This window comes from Pseudorca crassidens, chromosome 8, assembly GCF_039906515.1.
Source record: "Pseudorca crassidens isolate mPseCra1 chromosome 8, mPseCra1.hap1, whole genome shotgun sequence".
In the NCBI taxonomy this organism is placed as follows: Eukaryota; Metazoa; Chordata; class Mammalia; order Artiodactyla; family Delphinidae; genus Pseudorca; species Pseudorca crassidens.
In genome coordinates this window covers 51,586,893-51,606,888 of record NC_090303.1, presented here as the reverse complement: position 1 = coordinate 51,606,888, position 19,996 = coordinate 51,586,893, and the positions used below count along the sequence as shown (strand labels likewise).

Here is a 19,996-nt window from a genome sequence, read left to right as displayed (position 1 = left end):
GTTGATTCTACTAATAGATCTGAGATTTTTATACTGTAATACGTGATTAAATGAAGTTAATTTTTCTTACAAAGAGACCTAAAAGCACACTAGATTATTAAGGAAAGAAGATCAAGCTATATTAGACATGCATCTGAAGTGAAGAGTTTGGAAGTCAGTAGGGATGGAGAAGACTCACCAGGTAGATTGAAGGGAGTTTGGGTATTGCAGGTATTGAGAAAAGTATGTACAAAGGGCAGATGTATGAAATGAGCATGTTCAGAGCACAGGTAGTAAAGGCATTTCTTCCCGTTCAAGTTTTTGTTGTACTAATAGTTGGTTATTTTCTGAGCATGATTTACTTCATATAATCCTCTAGAATGCAGTCAGAAACTAGCATTCTCTCCAAGGGTAGGAGAATAAAACTGTTAATGTTGCAGGCCACACAGCTGCTTTGTTTTAATGGCTTTGTGCTTTATTTATTATAACAATGGACAATAAAGGTCATAAGAATATGTTGGAGACTCTGAGCTAAAAATAATGTTGATGCTAAAGGGAGGAGAAAGGCCACTACTTTAAACAAAAATTAGACACTGTACTTAGTGATTAGGTTTTATAGCAGTACCCTTTGTAAACAGCATTACCTTCACAGCTGACCTTCATAGCCATTAAGTATAGTATGTTCCTTCTGAAACTCCTGTTCTCCACCAAATTATCTGAGCATGCTCTGCACCACACCCTAATCGAACCATCTTCTACCAAGTGGCCTTAGAAATGGAGTGCAGTCTGAGCAGTTCGTTGCTGCTATTGTTTCTCTCTGCTATGTGGAATTGAAAACCAGTGCTTTACAGTCCAGCAGTAGCTGCTGTTCTGTTGTTGACACAAACTTAAGTCGGTAGGCACCCAGGGTTCCTTGCAGCAAGACACCCCCTGCCTCCACTCCTCCACTGCTAGGCTCCATCAAAGGGCTGTTGCTGGTGCTCATCTCTTCCAGTTCATATGCAGAGCCAGTTCCCAGGGGTCAGACAGCCCAAACCTTTGTCGCCTTTCCTCTCCATTAAATCTGGGGGTTGAGTAACTTTTTCTTTTAAACTTCAAAACTTCTGATTTCTCCCCTGCTTTCAACAGTAGGGCTAACCTGTTACCCAACCCTTCCTAGAGTATCTGCATATAATGAGGGTCTTAACTGAATGGACTACTCTCAAGGATTTCAAAGTGATTTTCAGACATCTCTTTCAGTAAAGAAAAGGTAGAACTTCCCTATGTACTTGAAGTTAGAAAACAAACTTCATTACTGTCATTCTTGCAGGAAAAAATAATTTTTTAATTATGTGTCTACCACTCTCTCCAGCCCCTAAATCTCTGCATGGGTGGTGGTGGAGATTTATAGAACATAAAATGTAAAAGTTAGAGTCTTTAAAAACCCTGGCATTCTTTAAGAGTGCAGATCTCAAATTAAAGTAGAATAAACAGAGTTTAAGATGATGAAGAGTATAAGGTTAGTGTGGGGATAGAGGGTGGGAGGACCTTACCAGTAGTTAGTGGCCAAATCATGAAGGGCTTTGTATTCTTTGCTAAAACAGTTTGATTTTATCTTGTAGTCAGTGGGGAGCAATTAGAAGATTTAAAGATTTGTATTTTTAAAAGATCACTTTATAGAGGCAATATAGTGTGGGTTGTGAGGGTGGGGGGAGAAGGATCTGGGAGCTAGGTTGGTTTCTGTGTTTTAATTGTCTGGGAAGAAGGTGTGGACGATCCTAGCTAAAGCAATAAGAAATGGGAATGGAGAGAAGATGGATATGAAAGAGGAAGAGATAGAATCAATGGGACACAGTAGATGAGGGAAAGAGGAAGGTGTCCAAGATCATGCTCTTCCTGGATCTATTCTGGGTAGAAGATCATATCGTTTAACAGGACAGGAGATAGAGAAAGGAGCAGATTTGGGGGAAATGATGAATTTACTTTCAGACATGTCATTGGATTCATTTTTATTTTGTCTTAAATAATCATGGGTAAAAACTTTGCCATAGACCCTAATAGGAAAATAAGTATATATTTAAAATTGAGAGACCACCTGCAAAGAAAACTTTGAGTGTTTTTCCATCTGGAGTTGTACACTAAATCATTTATTTCTGTATTTGTGCTTTATATCCCAAAGTTGTGGGAGTTAGTGAAGCTTATGAGGATGCTGCCAACTGTCTCTGGTTGTTAACTAACTCCAAGCCTTGTGCTAACTGTAAGTCTCCAATACAGAAGAATGAGGGATGCAATCACATGCAGTGTGCTAAGGTAAGTTAAAGAGGATTGTACAATACATGCTTTGCAGTTAGAACCTTCATTTGATTGTGAATCCAAAGAAGAAATGCTGTAAGCATAGGTATCTTATTGGCTTTCAGATGGATTCTAGAAGATTGTATTCTACATTCTTTGTTAAATAACATAAATGTTGGTTTATATTACTGAATTTTACAATCATGATGAATGTTAAAAATAAAGGTAAGGATTCAGTGGTACTTGGCCAGATCAGAAATGCCTGAGTCCTTCCCTCCCAGTCACCCACTCCCCCAGTGAGGATTCTGAGAGAGTTTTGTGTATATATAAATAATGTTAAATGATCGAGTGCTACCTTACATAGATTTCTTGCAAAGCTGATTTTGGAGCACACAGCATAGTCTCAAGGTCCAAGTCAGGCCCCAAGCAATCCCCCTAAGTCCAAATTTAAATCCTGGTGTCTATATAAGAAAGGTGCCCGAAACAGTGGGCAGACTTTAGGTTTGCTAATGAAATCATCAATTAAATAAGTAACTCATTACTATATTGAAAATGAAAATGTCACTTGGCTAAAAATTATTATAAATAATTACTGTTAGAAGGCTACCTTCCTGACCTAGATTGCATAGAAAGAAACTACCATATTTAAAACAAATATTCTGGAATTAAGTTAATAATATTTTATTAATCCATGCCTACATTTATGAACATTTTTGCTTAACTGTAATATTATTATGACTTCAAAAATAATGACAGTTACCAGATGATTTTATATTATAATGAATTAACATGAATGAATTGTCCTAGTGAGACAGCAATGATTTCCTAAGAAGAAAAACTTAGTAGTGTTCTGAGTAAAATGCTCAGAATTGCTTATTAGTTTAGCTGATCAGGCCAAAATTATTTCATTTATATGCAGTCCTATCTCCAACATCCATATTAGTTTTTTCTTGGACAGTCTGATATAGACTACATAGATGTGTAAAAAAAAAAATACATGTTGACCATAAAAATCAGCAGTTGGGCTACTAATAAAAGGGCGGGATCCAACATTACCTTTATTTCAGTCATAGCACCTACCAGCAGTAAGTAGTTGATAGATATGTATTGAGTGAATGAATATTTTCATGAATTAATCAGGCTAATGATGTAAGGTAATTTATCTTAAACAGATTTTGCTTAAACTTCTTTTGCATATAAAAGAAACATTTACTTACATACTATGTAAATGTAGTCTTATTTAACCATCTGAAGTATTTGCATTGAACAGAGGAAACTGATGAGTAATTCTCATGACATAAAAGGAGACATCTAGGAAGTGTTTATACTTTTATAGGTTTTTTAAAATGTGGGACAACAGGTAATATGTAATTGAATCTGTTTTCTAACACAATGACTAAATCATAATATACCTTTATTAATGCTTCAATATTGATTATTACTCAGTAGATAGTTTTTACTTTCTGGAATCAAATTGTTAAACATTTTAAAAGAATGACAGGTTTGGCCCTATAAAAATAAGTTCATTTATTTTAAAAACTCTCTTTATTCATTTCCCTTTAGATAATTTTCAGGAAGCTATTTAAATATTGCATCCTTACACATTTTAAATCACTTATAGTAATTTATTGATCTGGCTCTGTGGAAAACTATGCTGCAACTAAAAAATAAAAAATTATTAAAGTTCTATATTCTTTTTCTTATCATAGAATGTAAAATTTTGCTGTTTGTAGAAAGTTTTGCCACTAATTTTGAGAGATCAATGGAGCTGTACTGAAGGGTACTTGGATCAAATCAGGCACAAGGTTTGCTTTTAGCAGGCAACAAAAGAACTTGCATACTGTCAGAACCTTGAAACAGGTACACAATTTATTGTGTAAGTACATGTTTGTGAAGGGCTAAATGAGGACAGAGACTTTAATTCAGCTCTCTGTTCGTGACATACCAGGTAGAGAAAAAATTAATGAAGGTAAGACTTGACATAATGACTAAGGTATATCTGATTACTATATATTCAGACTCTGTATCCTGAAAAGATGGACTCATGCCATATTTTCAAGTACCCATGGAACATTCACCAAAAAAATTAACCATTGATCATCAAAGAAAATCTAAATAATTATCCAGAAAATAGAGTGGTGTAATCAACATTCTCTGATCATAATGGAATAAAATAGAAATGAATAATAAAGTTACAAAAAGCCTTTTCATTTGGAAATTTAAAATCTCTCAAACAACTCGTGAGTAAAAATAAAATGGAAATTAAAGAATTTCTATAAATAACTACTTTTTCAGAACCTGAGGGCTATATTTAAAGCAATTCAGAAATGTGCATAGCCTTATTCACTTAAAATGATACAAAATAAGGAATGAATTAAGAATATGACTCAATAAATACAAACTTGAAAACAAGGAAGAAGAATTTTTTTTAATCAGAAATCAGTGAATCAAAAACTGAAAAACAATACAACTAATAACTAAATCCAAAAGTGGTTTTCTGAAGGAAAATAAATAAGATAAACCACAAAGCTTGCAATAAGAAAAATGTGGGGGTGAGGGAGTTCAAATACACAATATAAGAAATAAAGGAACTGGGACTTCCCTGGTGGCGCAGTGGTAAAGAATCCACCTGGCAATTCAGGGGACACGGGTTCAGTCCCTGGTCCGGGAAGATCCCACATGCCACGGAGCACCTAAGCCTATGTGCCACAACTACTGAGCCTGCGTTCTAGAGCCCATGAGCCACAACTACTGAAGCCCGCATGGCACAACTACTGAAACCCGCACGCCTAGAGCCCATGCTCCACAACAAGAGAAGCCACCACAATGAGAAGCCCACACACCGCAACAAAGAGTAGCCCTCCGCTGGCTGCAGCTAGAGAAAGCCCGTGTGCAGCAACGAAGACCCAAGGCAGCCATAAATAAATAAATAAATAAATAAATTTTAAAAGGGGGACTAATCAATAAACAAAGCAAAGTAAAATAATAATAAGAGATAACTTTGCTCAACTCTTGCAGATAAATTTGAACTTGGTTTTGAAATGGACTGATTTTCCAAGAAAATATAATTTATTGAAACTAACTCTAGAAGAAATATCCAAACAAACTCACTCCGTAGAAGAAAGAGTTTTTCAGTGATCTCTCCTTTAAAGGCAATAGGCCCTAACAGTTTCACAATAGAGTTTTATCAAAGCTTTAAAGAATAGGTAACTCCAATGTGATTCAGACTGTTTCCAGGACAAAAAGAAAAAAAAGAAAATGGAAACTTTCAAATTATTATTATAAATTGAGTAGAACCTTGATACCAGCACTTGACAAGATTATAAAAATTAAAACTGTAGATCTGTCTTATTTATGAAGAAGAATGCATGAGTCCTAAATAAGATATTGGAGGGGAAAATACAGATATTAGCAAATGTAATCTAGCAGAGTGCATTAGAAGAATAATTGAATATCGATTATATTTCAATGAAAAACATGTTTTTAATTTAAAAAAAAGACTAATTAATCATGTGGGGTTTATTCCGGGAATACAAGAATGGTTTGATATTTAGAAAGCTATTACTGTACCTCATTTTAGTGGTAGATACAAGAAGAAAAACCATGTAAATTTTCTGTAGATGCCAAAAAGGCCTTTGACAAAAACTCAACAACCATTCTTTATAAGACACACAAAGAAACAGGAATAGTAGATTCTTCCTTTTATCGCAATAGCATGATAAAAATAAATCTCTTAGTCCAAAAGTTAGCATGATGTTTAGTGGGGAAACTAGAGGTACTCTCACTAAAATTGAGAACAATATAAAGATACTCCCCATCACAAATATTATTAACATTGGACTGGAGATACCAGTCAACATAATTTGACAATGAAAAGAAATTGGGGATATAAAAATTAGAAATGAGGTGGGAAAATTGTCATTTTTTACAGCCAGCATGATTGTATATCTAGAAAGCCCACAAGAATCAACTGAAAAACTATTGCAAACAATAAAAATTCAATTAACTAGCAGAGTACAAAAGTAATATGCAGAGAGTAATAGCCTTCACGTGTGCCAGTAACATTCAGATAGAATATATACTGAAAAAGAAGACCTCATTTATCTAGAAAGAAACTTAAGAAATGGATAAGACTTACATGAAGAAAATGTTAAGACCCCTATCTGTAGGACACAGAAGATGACAAACAAATAGAAAGATAACAAAGTTCTTGGATAGAAAGATTCCAACAAAAAATACCAACAGGTTTTGTTTCTGCATCTAGATAAGCTAATTAAAAGTTCACATGGAAAAACAAAGTAAGAAGAGCCAGAAAACTCTGAAAAAGAACAGTGAGGAGGAACTAGCCTTGTCAAACAGTAACCCATACTATAAAGGCTCAGTAATTAAGACAGCATGGTGCTGGTACATGAATCTACAGATCAATGAAACACAATAGAAAGAAAGCCCAGAAAATAGACACATAAATGGGAATTCAGTATATGGTAAAGGAGGCATCTCCAACCAGTAGAGAAACATGGGCTGTTCAATAAATGGTATTGAGACAACTGGGCAGCTATGTGGAAAAAAATAAAGTTTAATTCATACTGAATACCCAAATAAATTCTGAACAGATCAAATATTTAAATATTTTTTTAAACAAACTCTAAAAGTACCAGGAGAAAACATAGATTTAAATTGGAAAGATCTCTCTGACTCAAAATCCATAAGCATTTAAGAGAGAAAAAGATACATTTTCATACTGGAATACTCATATTTTTTGGCATTGTCTGCGAATTATGGTAATTAAGAAAGAGAATTTTTTTTTTAAAATGAGAAATAGGTTTTATGTTAGCTGTTCTGATTAGAGGCCTTTTTAACTTATTCCCAGTTTAAAAATCAGTTTGTCAAAGTCAACAGAAGTTTTCAAATACACTGGTGGAGCTTTATAGACCAAGGTAAGATTACTATGCACCTGAAAAATGAAACATTTGTCAGGATCTGGTTTTATTATTTGGAAAGAATATCCCATTGATACTTTTCAAGCTTTCTTGAGATTACTTAATAATATTATGATTTTAATTTATCCTTATAAGCAATAACTTTAAACTACCCCCACATCTTTCCATAGCGCACATAAGGTCTCCAGAGAAAACCTCAAAAAGAGGAGGGTGTGTCTTTGAGAAGATTTGTTCCTGGTCACACAGGCAGGATTATTTAATCTCTACAAATTGGTTGACAGGAATTTAGAAAATAATTTGCATATTAACATGGGGCGATATTTACATATATGTTTTCTTTTGAAGTGCAAGTATGACTTTTGCTGGATTTGCCTAGAAGAATGGAAAAAACATAGTTCTTCCACAGGAGGTTATTACAGGTGTACTCGCTATGAAGTCATTCAGCATGTAGAGGAACAATCCAAGGAAATGACTGTGGAGGTAAAGAGAACTGTAGAAGCCACGATCTCTAAGCCACTTAATACCAGTGGCAGTGTTTTTCATTTCTTCTTTTCCTATCTTTACTGTAATGAGGCATTTAAATTCAATACACTTTAGAGTAGCCTTTAATTTAAACAAAATAGCTCTATAAACTTGAGCTTTTTTTTTAATTTTCCTTTTTTTATATTGGTGAAGATTAGACAAGACGTATATCCCAGCATGTCTCTAAAATGACTTAAAAAAATTTTTAACATTATATCAACAATATATTATGTTATTGTATATAATAAGTATCTTAGTCTGCTTGGCTGCCATAACAAAATACCATAGACTGAGTGGCCTAAACAAGAAAAATTTATTTTTCATAGTTCTTGAGACTAGGAAGTCCAAGATCAAGATTTCTACCAATTCGGTTTTTGGCAGTGACTCTCTTCCTGGCTTATAGACAGTTATCTTTTTGCTATGTCCTCACAGGAAGGAGAGAGAGCAATCTCTGTTGTCTCTTCCTCTTCTTATAAGGGCACCAGCTCTATTGGATTAGATCTCCACCCTAATCACCTTGTTCAACCTTTATCATCTCACAGGCCCTATCTCTAAATATAGTCACATTGGGGGTTACACCTTCAACATATGAATTGATGGGGGACACATTTCAGTCCATAGCAATAAACAACATAATAAAACATTGAAGATCTAATGAACATAAGGTTTGAGAGACATATTTGCCTTACACTCTGGGAATTGCGGATTCAGTGGTTTGTCACAGAGAATACAAATTCAAGACTTTGTTCTGGGAAGCGTTTAAAATGTATTGGTTATTATTTTCTCAACAAAATAATCGATAAATCTGTATGCACTACTATATGTTACTAATAAAATTTTGAAGTGATCAGAAAAAACAATTTTAATAGCTCATTTGTGGACTTTCATTTCCTAGGCTGAGAAAAAACACAAACGATTTCAGGAACTTGACAGATTTATGCACTACTACACAAGATTTAAAAATCATGAACATAGCTATCAGGTATGTCCCAAATCATTTCAAATGTGCTAAACTCTACTGTTGTGAATAAATAAAGAAAATGATATATTTATTTATTTCTATTCTTTTAGTTAGAACAACGCCTTCTTAAAACAGCCAAAGAAAAGATGGAGCAATTGAGTAGAGCTCTCAAAGAAAGTAAGTTATAAGTGATATGTGTGATAATTAACATAAAATAGCTGTCATGCTTAAGTCACTTCATTGGTAGGAGTTTAAGACCCTTAAAAGAATACCTTATCTCCATTTGCTCATTTGGCAGTTTGGAGTTTTCAGAAGCCCAGAGTGTAGTTTAGCATTTGAGGCCTCTGGTAAGATTTTCCACCTTGCTTACGTCACCTGCTCCTCTTAGTGCAAGCTCTGCTGCTGGCAGATAAACACACATTGTGGGTTTGCTTACTCTGTGCCACTGCTGATGATGCTCTACAATGTTGGGAAAAGTGAATGGGCCCAAAAAGGCATCCCTGACCTAGTCAAAGGAGCAAGATTCACAAGCCATCAAATTGTCATGTAACTGAATTCCCAAAGATTCTTGAGAAAATTTAGCAGAGTGCCTAGTATAGAATAGAAGTCAAGTACAGTTTTGGGAGAAATCATGTCACTGGTAAATAGCGGACATTGGAGTCAAAAAGCAAAGTCATGAGATAGGGCTTACTTATGGTTCCTAAAATGGAAGTTCAAAAAGAACATTCCTAAAAATGGATTGAATACTAGTTACATAATTAAAATATAATATCTCAGTGACCACACAGAGTACAGGTTCTGGCATGTTTGTTTTAAAAAGTGACTTTTTTTTTTTTTGGCTGCTTTGGGTCCTCGTTGCTACGTGCGGGCTTTCTCTAGTTGTGGCGAGCAGGGGCTACTCTTCGTTGCAGTGCGCAGGCTTCTCATTGCGGTGGCTTCTCTTGTTGCGGAGCATGGGCTCTAGGCACGCAGTCTTCAGTAGTTGTGGCTTGCAGGCTCTAGAGCACAGGCTCAGTAGTTGTGGTGCCCAGGGTTAGTTGCTCTGCGGCACGTGGGATCTTCCCACACCAGGGCTCGAACCCATGTCCCCTGCACTGGCAGGCAGATTCTTAACCCCTGTGCCACCAGCGAAGTCCCTAAAAAGTCACATTTTTTAAATAGTCACAGCTTATATATAAAAGGTTTTAAGCCTAAAATGGAATCAATTACCCTTGTGTTTGCTCCATTTTATAAAAGTAATGAGTACTAACACCATTTTCATGAGGATAACTTCCTAATTAAAACAATAACCATAAGTTAAATAAATTAGAGTGGGACAAAAAGCATCAGTAGCAGCTTAGTCTCCTTGTTAATTACTAGTTCTTAGACTGTAGTAATGACATAACTATATCAAGCCAATACCAAACTCTTGAAGTATTATTGTCCACAGTAAAAATTGAAAGAAAAAGTCCTCACAGGTTCTACAGTCTATTCCATCACGGACGTATCTCTAATACTTAGAACAGTGCCCAAAACATACTAAATATACAATAAGTATTTGTAGATGTAAATTACTGCTTCTGTTCAACCTTCTGGAGGTTCTAGACAGCATAGTAAGACATAAAAAAGAATTAAAAGGTAGAAGATTTGGAAAGGAAGAAATAAAACCACTCTTCCTCCCTTTCTCTCTTTCTCTGCCTGGAGTATTTATTAACTAGCATTAGTTACCCAGTTGTTCCCCAGAATGTTGTGTCTTTTACCTTACAATGTTGTTTTTGCAGAAGCATAATTTATAATTAGGCTTTTTTTTTTTTTAGCAAGCAACTTAGCAAGGCATTTGTTCTAATTCTTTTTTTTTTTTTTTTTTTTTTGTTCTAATTCTTAATGAGTAGAATTCTGCTAGGGATAACTTAAAAACTTAGTAAAACATGGAACCTTTGAGTTGACCTAAAGCTAGATTTGTTTACTCACAGGGTGAATCCAGGATCAATGTATGCATTCCTTCATGACTGCCATCAGTACTCCTGGGCTATTGCAGGGTGTGCTCCATTTATAAATGCATACACGTCACCTAAATGCAAAACCTAAGAGTGTTTTATGTAGGTTTTTAGTCTAGTTCAAATAAATACTATCATATAGCTACTTCAAACAGTTTCTTCTTAGGGATCCTTGTTCTTTTTTCTTTCTTTTAATAAAACTTAGTTGTTTAATTTTATAATAGTGTATTTGCAAAAAAAATTTTTTCACTGTGCCTGGTTTACTTTATAGCTGAAGGAGGCTGTCCAGATACCACTTTCATCGAAGATGCAGTTCATGTGCTCTTAAAAACTCGACGCATTCTCAAGTGTTCTTATCCATATGGATTTTTCTTAGAACCTAAAAGCACAAAGAAAGAAATTTTTGAACTCATGCAAGTAAGATGTCTTTTTTATTAAATTTAAATGCAGTTACTATGAAAAACAGATTTTCTCCTTTTTCAGCCACTTTATAACTAAGGTTTATCTTACTTGAGTGTAATTAATAAACAATTTTGTTTCTGTTTTCAGAATGGTTTTTAAATAAAGGAAAAGTTACCAATAATAAACTGGAATTTTCTTTATGTTTGAATTTGTCACTGTGCAGATTTGAATGAGTTCTGAGCTATGTAAACATTTCCTACCACATTTATTTCTTTTTTCTTCTTTTATTTTATGTATTTACTTTTGGCTCTGTTGGGTCTTCGTTGCTGTGTGTGGGCTTTTTCTAGTTGCTTCGAGCGGAAGCTGCTCTTCGTCCTGGTGCGCGGGCTTCTCACTGCGGTGGCTTCTCTTGTTGCAGAGCTTGGGGTCTAGGCTCGCGGGCTTCAGTAGGTGTGGCTCGCGGGCTCTAAAGCGCAGGCTCAGTAGTTGTGGTGCATGGGCTTAGCTGCTCCGCGGCATGTGGGATCTTCCCGGACCAGGGCTCGAACCCATGTCCCCTGCATTGGCAGGCGGATTCTCCACCACTGCGCCGCCAGGAAGCCCCCACATTTATTTCTTTATTTTAAACTGGTTGAGGTTGAAATCTGGCCTAATTCTGATTATGTAATTAGGCATTTTATCTTCAAAAACGAAACAAACCACATTACATACTAGATAGGAAAGTTGCTATTTGCCAGTTCATTTTAACAGTACAACTGAAAAACTTAAGAGTACTTGAAAAAACAAAACAAAACATGTCAGCAAACTGACATCAGTGTAGCTGACCAGGTTCATTTTACATTCCTCTTTTTTTTTGAAGTCACCAAACTTTCTCCTCTTGCTACTGTTTTTATGTCATCCCTTTGAACTCCCCTCTACTAATTTATATCTTACATTTCCTTCAATGCTGAATATTCATTTTCTCCATGAGGCCTTCCAGACCTAACCCCAAATCACAAAGGTTTTGCCTTGCTTCACACTCCTTCAGCATTTACATATAGTCTGTACCATGTGGTCAGGCACTTACATGTACAATGCCTTGAAATTTATTAGTTCTTTTTCACACAGACAAATTATAAATTTTTTTTATACAGCTGCTATATTATACTCACTACTTCTTTGTATCCATACCAACTACATTACTCTAAATGTCTATTGAATGAATGCTATTTTCCTAAAATGTGCAAAGTAGAAACATATGTTAAATTGGAAGTTATATAAAATTTGGATTAATTTCTGATTTCAAAAGAGTTAGATTTAACCAGACAGACACTGGATTTGCTATTGACTAACCCACTCAACCTATAATTTTTTTTTTCCTCTTCTTAACATAGACAGACTTAGAGATGGTCACTGAAGACCTTGCCCAAAAAGTCAATAGGCCTTACCTTCGCACACCCCGCCACAAGATAATCAAGGCAGCATGCCTTGTACAGCAGAAGAGGCAAGAGTTCCTGGCATCTGTGGCTCGGGGAGTTGCTCCTGCAGACTCACCAGAAGCTCCAAGACGCAGGTGAAAAGGATACACACCATGGAACTCATCCTAGCACCAGCCACAAATGCTAGCAGGTTTATTTTTTTCTCCAACTAGGGTTCATATTCCTGAAAGTTATTTATACCTAAAATATGGATAGCTGATAAAAGTATGTTAACTTCTTTTTGGTGTTTTTTTTCCCCCAGTACTATATCTATTTTTTTGTTTTGTTTTTCATTGTATCGTTTCTCAGACTAAATTAGGCTAGGTAAATTTCACACTTCAGTGAACTCATAATTCAACAAGTATTCTAACGCATCATTTTGATAGTCAAAAACATCTTATAATGTAGAATTTGGAAGCCTTACCAAATTGTTATGGTCATATTTGTATTTTTTGGTAAGAAGTTGTAAAGAAATTAGAAATCTGATATTCGTAAAGTTTTTTAAGTGATCCGTATTCATCCATTAAAGAGCAGTTGAGTTTTGGTTGTTTTATTTCAGACACTTATACTATTTCTGCCATTATAAATTGAAGCATATTTTCTTATTCATATTAATTATAAGCATTAGAAATTCCTTGGACCTTTATTTTTACATAAACCCCTAAAAATAAAAATAGAAGCAATTGTAAAATACTCTGGTATAGCATGGTGGTTTTTAATTTTTCCACCATTTTATACAAACATAAAGCAATGTCGAATTTGAAAGAAAAAATTAAAGAATCATTTTAATTATATTCAGTAGTTGATCTTTGGTTAAGCAAGTTCCAAGCAGAGGAATTAAAAGTAATGTTCAAAGGGCAAGGGTCTGATTGTTTGTACTTTGTAGTACTGATAATAAATCAAATGGTATGTCTAATTTCTTTTTAGCTTTGCTGGTGGAACATGGGATTGGGAATATTTAGGATTTGCATCACCTGAGGTAATTGTTTTGTGCGGGTTTGGTTTGGTTTGGTTAGTTATAATTTTCCTTAGTGCAATCCTGCTTGCATTTGCACCCTCATCTATTCTAAATATCCTACTGAGATTGTAAGCAATGTTTTTTTCTTTCTTTTATAATAATAATGCCTCAGCAGAGTCTACATTTACCTATTCATTGGATTATCATCACATTATTAAATGCATACCCTCTCTTATTTTTAATTACTGAATAGTCAGAAGGCCAATTTATAGCTTACATTTTTGGAAAATATCTTTAATTAACAGAAATATTAATTTTATTTATTAGAAATGCATTTCTAGTTGTAATATTGTTTCAATCCGAATTTATTAAAAATCTAAATAGACAATCTTTTTTTTAAAGTTATTGCAACAACCTGTTAGCATTGATTTATAATCAGTTACTAAGGTGGAAACTTGACCTTAGTGTTTATGCAGAAAGAATGCTTTGATAGTTGCTCTCTGCTTCTCTTTAAGATTTTCACACTCTTCTTGTTTTCATTGTTGTTGTTGTTGTTGATATACCATCTTAAAATACTAATACTGCAAATAACATTTGCTGCAAATAGAAATAAGATAAAGTGAAAATCTTAATCACATTGCTATTTTCTGAGATTTAAATTGCCACTGTCACTGTTGAGTCTGATTTTAAATGGTTTTAGCAGTTCTCTCTACTTTCTTGTTCTTTATATAACAGTATACCATTTGATGCTTATATTATGATAACCTTTTAACTTAATTCTTGGAAGGCAGCAGGACAAACTATGAAACCTTTATCATTTATAGTCCATATGTTATCTGCAACTGAAAGACAGTGGAATTGACTATTATCCATAAATGACTGTGGTTTATTTAAATCAGATACTTTCTCTTTTCAGCTGCTAAGGATACTTGCAATCACCTTGTGGCCTTTTGTATTGGTAGATATATGCAAAACAAGATTTACTTGAGGAAGAGTTTGTACTTAGAGCTCTGATACAGAAATTTTAAATTCACTTAAATTTTTTTAAAAATTTTAATATATTAATGAAATTTCTATTGTAAAACAAATTTTGAACCTTTTCTTTACCTGACCCTATGCTTGAATATTTCTGTGTAATCGTATAATTTCAGCTTTGGGGAATAGTATGGAAAACTTCCACCTAAAAGGAGGAATAAACAAGCTTCAGTTATCAAAAAAAAGAATACAAAGATTTCAGTATTTCAAGGTAGAAACACAATTTAGCAAAAATAAAACCTTTACCAGAATATTCACGGACATGTATGCATCATCTTGTGGCTTCTGGCTCTGAAAATAACTTTAGTAATTTCAAAATATTTCTCTTGAATATTGAGGGTCTGCTAATATGACTAACACCATTTCATTTTGTAAAAATATAGGCAGGCTTTTTACCTCACATGTGAATACTTACAAATAAAATTATTGAGCTCTTGTCCTCTTGGGATTGAAAACTGTGAAATTATAAATAACATTTTTCTTAAATTTATTTTTTACGAGTTAATAAATTTTATAAGGATAATTTAATTCACTTTCAGTTTTCTGTTCTTTAAAGTCTTTGGTACATTGAACACCAAGCTTTTATGTAAACCTTATTGCAGATGTAAAGAATTACCACACAGTATGAACCTTTAAAATTCTGCATGTGTGTGACTATCAAGTATCTGCCAAAATTATATCTATAAAAATTAGCTTTTTGCCTTCATATGGATTCTGAAAAAAATAATGTTGCCCAACTTCAGTAGACTTTTAGGTTGAATTTATATTTTTCATTAAAGTTAATTACATCTTATTCTTTTTAAACTAAATTGAGTGAGTCATTGACAAGCATCAGTATTTGTTTTGTGCCACTTTAAAGGCAGTGGAGCCCAGAGGAAACAGCATGATCGAAAAGTCTAAGGGACACCAGAATTTGAGGTCTAGCCCTATAACTTAAGGTCTATTTAGGCTGTGTCTTCCTTAATTTCTCATCTTTAAAATGTGGATGGTGATATCTACCCCATGGAAGTTCTGGAAGGATTAAAGCATCTGTTTAAGTCACTAACAAAATTGGTGCTCAATAAATGGTGGCTATTATTATTTATAAAAAAAAAAAAAACTGGAAGCTTTTTTCCCTATAAATCCTAGAACTTCTCACTCTTCTCTATAGCCTTAACACTCTCAAACCTTTTGGAGTATCCCGACTAAAGCCTTTTCATACGCTTACTTGAAGATCTTAGGAATCCATGGAAATTTTCAGATAAGTTTAATTATATGAAAACAATTTTTTTAAAGCCTGTTGCATGGTGAGAGAATGCCATTTGAGTTTTTTATCAGAATAATTGTAAATATAACGTTTCTTTTACAGGTTTTTTTAACCACTTAGTTTTCTTCAATTGGAAATATGTATATTCTATGGTCAGAAATAGTTTATTTAATTCAGAGTACCATCACCAAGTGTACAAAGTAAACAAATTCTCCCTAAAGATAAATCTTAACTGAAATAACGTTTTCTTGCCATCTTTGTCTGAGGAACGTGGTAGTCCTCAGTGGTCCAGTGAACCATGATGACACATTAACAGTCATCCAGTTTTGGATCATGGGCCTCCAGGAAAAGAGGAAATGATACCCCAGCTCAGCAGTAAATTTAAAGAACCTGAATAATCTCTCTGGGCACTTGTAGTATCTTACGTTCATTTGCTTCTAACCTGGTAGAATGCCTTCCATTCTTTAATTAGGGTCCAATTGCTTACATAGATGAGGGAGTTTGAATAAATTTAACCAGAGTTGTATGACGTAAAAGTTTTACTGGGGTTTTAAAACTTATTTTCATTTATTCCAGTTACTTTCACAACATAAGCATATTGAATATTCTAGAGTAACCAGATAATCATAAACCTGAATATTTTAGTGTTTATCACTTAAAGAATCTATAACGATTCTCAAAATTAGCCTTTTTATGCTGGTGTCATGCACACTGGCCTGTCTTCTAGTCTCTTCTGTCTCTAAAATCTGGAAAAGTGCATTTGTATGCAGATAATAGCAGGTAGGCCCAGGTTCTGCCTCTGGTGATAGCAAACCCACTTTAAACTATTATCACAAATATAAAATAAACTCAGGGACATCTGCCCAAATCTGTGTTCTTCCCGTATGCTAAAGAAAAAACACTTCCCCCTGCCTGGGTTGTAGATAACCCCACATATTAACTAATATAGGAAGGAAGCCAAGTAACATCTTATTTTAAAGGTAACCTCATATTCTTCTTTGATGTGAGTATGGTATGTAGTAGTCCCAAAGAATACAGAATCCAACAATCTAACAAGCACTTAACTGTTAGTGCTTTTCTTTATTTTATCTTTTTCTTTTATTTTCTGTTGCATATATCACAGTCATTTTTTTTAAAACCAGACCTCCAGAGAGGGCCTAACTTTTATTAGTAAAATCATTCTGGTATTATTTATAATATTAGATAACAAGACCCAGGCATATGAAATAAGGCTCAGTTATGATCTAGCATTGGAGCTTGCAAGTATCCCCAATTTATCCAGACAATTATAATGGCTATTTAAAATTTTTTCTTTTTCCATTTTACCATTTCTGTTTCCTTGGCATGGCAATACCTGCAGTTTCTTTTTCTAAAACCAAGTGATTTTATAATATGTATATAAAATCACACATTTTTTTCCTAGAAAAAAAGTGTATTGTTTGTTTTATTTGCATTTAAAAATTTGCATGCTCTCCTGTATTTTATAACCTTTGGTTTATGCAGGAATATGCTGAATTTCAGTATCGGAGGAGGCACAGACAACAACGCCGTCGAGGAGATGTGCACAGTATGCTTAGTAATCCTCCAGACCCTGATGAGCCAAGTGAAAGCACTTTAGGTGAGTTCTTGAGTTGGGTTTGTTTTAATCTTAGTTCTCTTGCATTTATTGTTAAAAGTGGCTAATCTAAATATTTGTGAAACAGTTTGTAATTTAGATATACAGTCAACATGCAGATGCTTCTAATGTCACAGGATACAGAAAACCAGGGCGATTAAGAACATGCGCCGTGCAGTTAATGGCTTCCCTTTGTGTCCTTTATCCCATAACTTCTCACATGGACTCTGGTCTTTGTACATCAAGTACAGTCAAAAAAAGATGCTATGTGACTTCTGAGGCTAAGTCACAAAAAGGATATAGTTTCTGCCTTTCTTTCTTTCTTCATCTGGGACACTTATATTTGGGACCAAGCCAGAATGCTATGAGGAAGCCCAAAGTAGCCAATGTGGAGAGATAGTATGGAGAGATCATGTGGAGAGAACTGAGATCCCCTAGCTGGCCCCTTAGCCAGCATCAATTTCACCAGAAAGATACATGGGTGGCAAAAAAAAAAAAAAGCACTAAAAATGAGACAGGGGTTTCCCTGGTGGCGCAGTGGTTGAGAGTCCGCCTGCCGATGCAGGCGACACGGGATCGTGCCCCGGTCCGGGAAGATCCCACATGCCGCGGAGCAGCTGGGCCCGTGAGCCATGGCCGCTGAGCCTGCACATCCAGAGCCTGTGCTCCGCAACGGGAGAGGCCGCTGCAGTGAGAGGCCTGCGTACCGAAAAAAAAAAAAAAGACAGGCTGGGACCTAGGTCCCCTTGCTGAAGTGCTGCAATGCTTGCACCTGGACATACCTCTCTCTGAGCAACAAAACAAAGAAACTATATGGGACTAAAAATAACTGCGTGCATGTACAGTTGGGACAAATTATGGACAAAAAGAAACAAAAGACCCAAAAACTCAACTGCTACTTCTGAATAGCGGGGAGCAAAAACAGGGTGTTGGGAGCAAAGGCAGGGTACTGCGCATGCCACCTGCACTCAACACCCCCAGAGGGGTGGGCAAAACACCTAAGCCACCCCCCCACACACACCACTGGACACACCCCTACCCTTCCCCCATATAAGGAACAAGCTCACCTCCCCTGGGGGAGCGAGCAAGCAAGGGAATCTGTTGTTTGTTAGGGAACCTGTTGTTTGTTCTCGCTCCCCGCTGCTGCAACAGGGGCGCCAGTAAAGCCTTGACTGGAGGGGGAGGAAAAAATAATACATGGGCTGTGGAGTCAGACAGACCTGAGTTCATGACCCCAGCTCTGCTGCATATCAGTGTGAAACTTTAGTCAAGTCACTTACCCTCTCCAAGCTTTGGTCTCCTCATTCTAAAGAATAGGGACCTCCCTGGTGGTCCAATGGTTAAGAATCCACCTTCCAATGCAGGGGACGTAGATTTGATCCCTAGTCGGGGAGCTAAGATCCCACATGCCTCGGGGCAACTAAGCCTGCGCACTCTAGAGCCGGCGTGCCACAACTAGAGAGCCTGGGTGCCGCAACTAAGACCTGAGGCAGCCAAAAAAATAAATAAATAAAATATTTTTTAAAAAAAAAACAGTAATAATAGTATCACTTTATGGGCTTATTGTGAGCATTAAATGAGATAATAAGTGTAAAACCCTCAAGTACTAATAGCACCTAGTGAGCACTCAATAAATTGTAGCTGTTGATTACTGTTATTGTGTTCATGAAATATTTTTCTCCTAGCCTCAGTTCTCCTAGCAACATTTTTTTTAATTTCTGGTGTTAAAGATAAATTATATTAATTATCAGCTTTAAATATTAAATTATTAATTGAAAATCTTCGAACTATGGTGTCAGCAGATCATCTTTAATAAATCAGGATCGACAGGCCTCAAGATGGGGCTACTCCTTCTTGCGGTGCACGGGCTTCTCATTGCAGTGGCTTCTCTTGTTGCAGAGCACGGACTCGAGGCACGCGGGCTCAGTAGTTGTGGCTCACAGGCTCAGTAGTTGTGACACATGGGCTTAGTTGCTCTGCGGCATGTAGGATTTTCCCAGACCGGGGATCGAACCTGTGTCCCCTGCATTGGCAGGCGGATAACCACTGCGCCACCAGGGAAGTCCTGTAGTTTTAAGAACTCTGAAAACTAAAACATCTTTCTTATTGCTTAAGGGGAAAAAAAAGAGCACTTGGTAGCACTTGTATTTGTGAATAGAACCATTTATAATGCAAGCAAAAATATGAAGAACGATCATGGATTTGAAGTAATAGTGTTAGATATATATTGCTGTTTATGATGAGACAAATACGGATGAGAAATCTCTGAAAGATTAAGTGAACTTGTGAACACAGGTTTTCACCAGCACTCAAAGAGAAATCATCAATTTAAATAAAAAGATGTATGAGATCTTGTATGACTAAATTATCTCTGGCACCACTTGCTTTGAAACAGATATCCCGGAAGGTGGCGGTGGCCACAGGCCTGGCACCTCCGTGGTAAGTTCTGCGTCTATGAGCGCACTGCACAGCTCTTCTCTGCACGACTACACCCCCGCCAGTCACTCTGAGAACCAGGACTCTCTTCAGGTAGCCTTTCTGGGCAGCCTCGTTGCCCCTGCTTTTGCTCTTTCTCTGTTTAGCCTGGCTTCCTATTTTTACTTCTGTTGCTTTCCTTTTCCTTCCTTCCATTCT

General features: G+C 35.8%; 1 protein-coding gene across 7 annotated transcripts in view; it reads left to right on the top strand.

The window, feature by feature from the left end:
• ANKIB1 (ankyrin repeat and IBR domain containing 1) overlaps nucleotides 1-19,996 on the top strand; it is a 159,163-nt gene that overhangs the window by 135,747 nt on the left and 3,420 nt on the right. For 5 of the 7 annotated variants that reach the window (XM_067746442.1, XM_067746443.1, XM_067746441.1 and 2 more), the window contains 9 exons: nucleotides 2,138-2,268; nucleotides 7,536-7,670; nucleotides 8,608-8,694; nucleotides 8,784-8,850; nucleotides 10,921-11,066; nucleotides 12,425-12,603; nucleotides 13,436-13,487; nucleotides 17,251-17,365; nucleotides 19,758-19,891. In XM_067746442.1, the coding sequence (XP_067602543.1) occupies nucleotides 2,138-2,268; nucleotides 7,536-7,670; nucleotides 8,608-8,694; nucleotides 8,784-8,850; nucleotides 10,921-11,066; nucleotides 12,425-12,603; nucleotides 13,436-13,487; nucleotides 17,251-17,365; nucleotides 19,758-19,891 (1,046 nt within the window). The remainder of the gene's footprint in view (nucleotides 1-2,137; nucleotides 2,269-7,535; nucleotides 7,671-8,607; nucleotides 8,695-8,783; nucleotides 8,851-10,920; nucleotides 11,067-12,424; nucleotides 12,604-13,435; nucleotides 13,488-17,250; nucleotides 17,366-19,757; nucleotides 19,892-19,996) is intronic. The other 2 variants (XM_067746439.1, XM_067746440.1) reach the window with 2 other exon arrangements.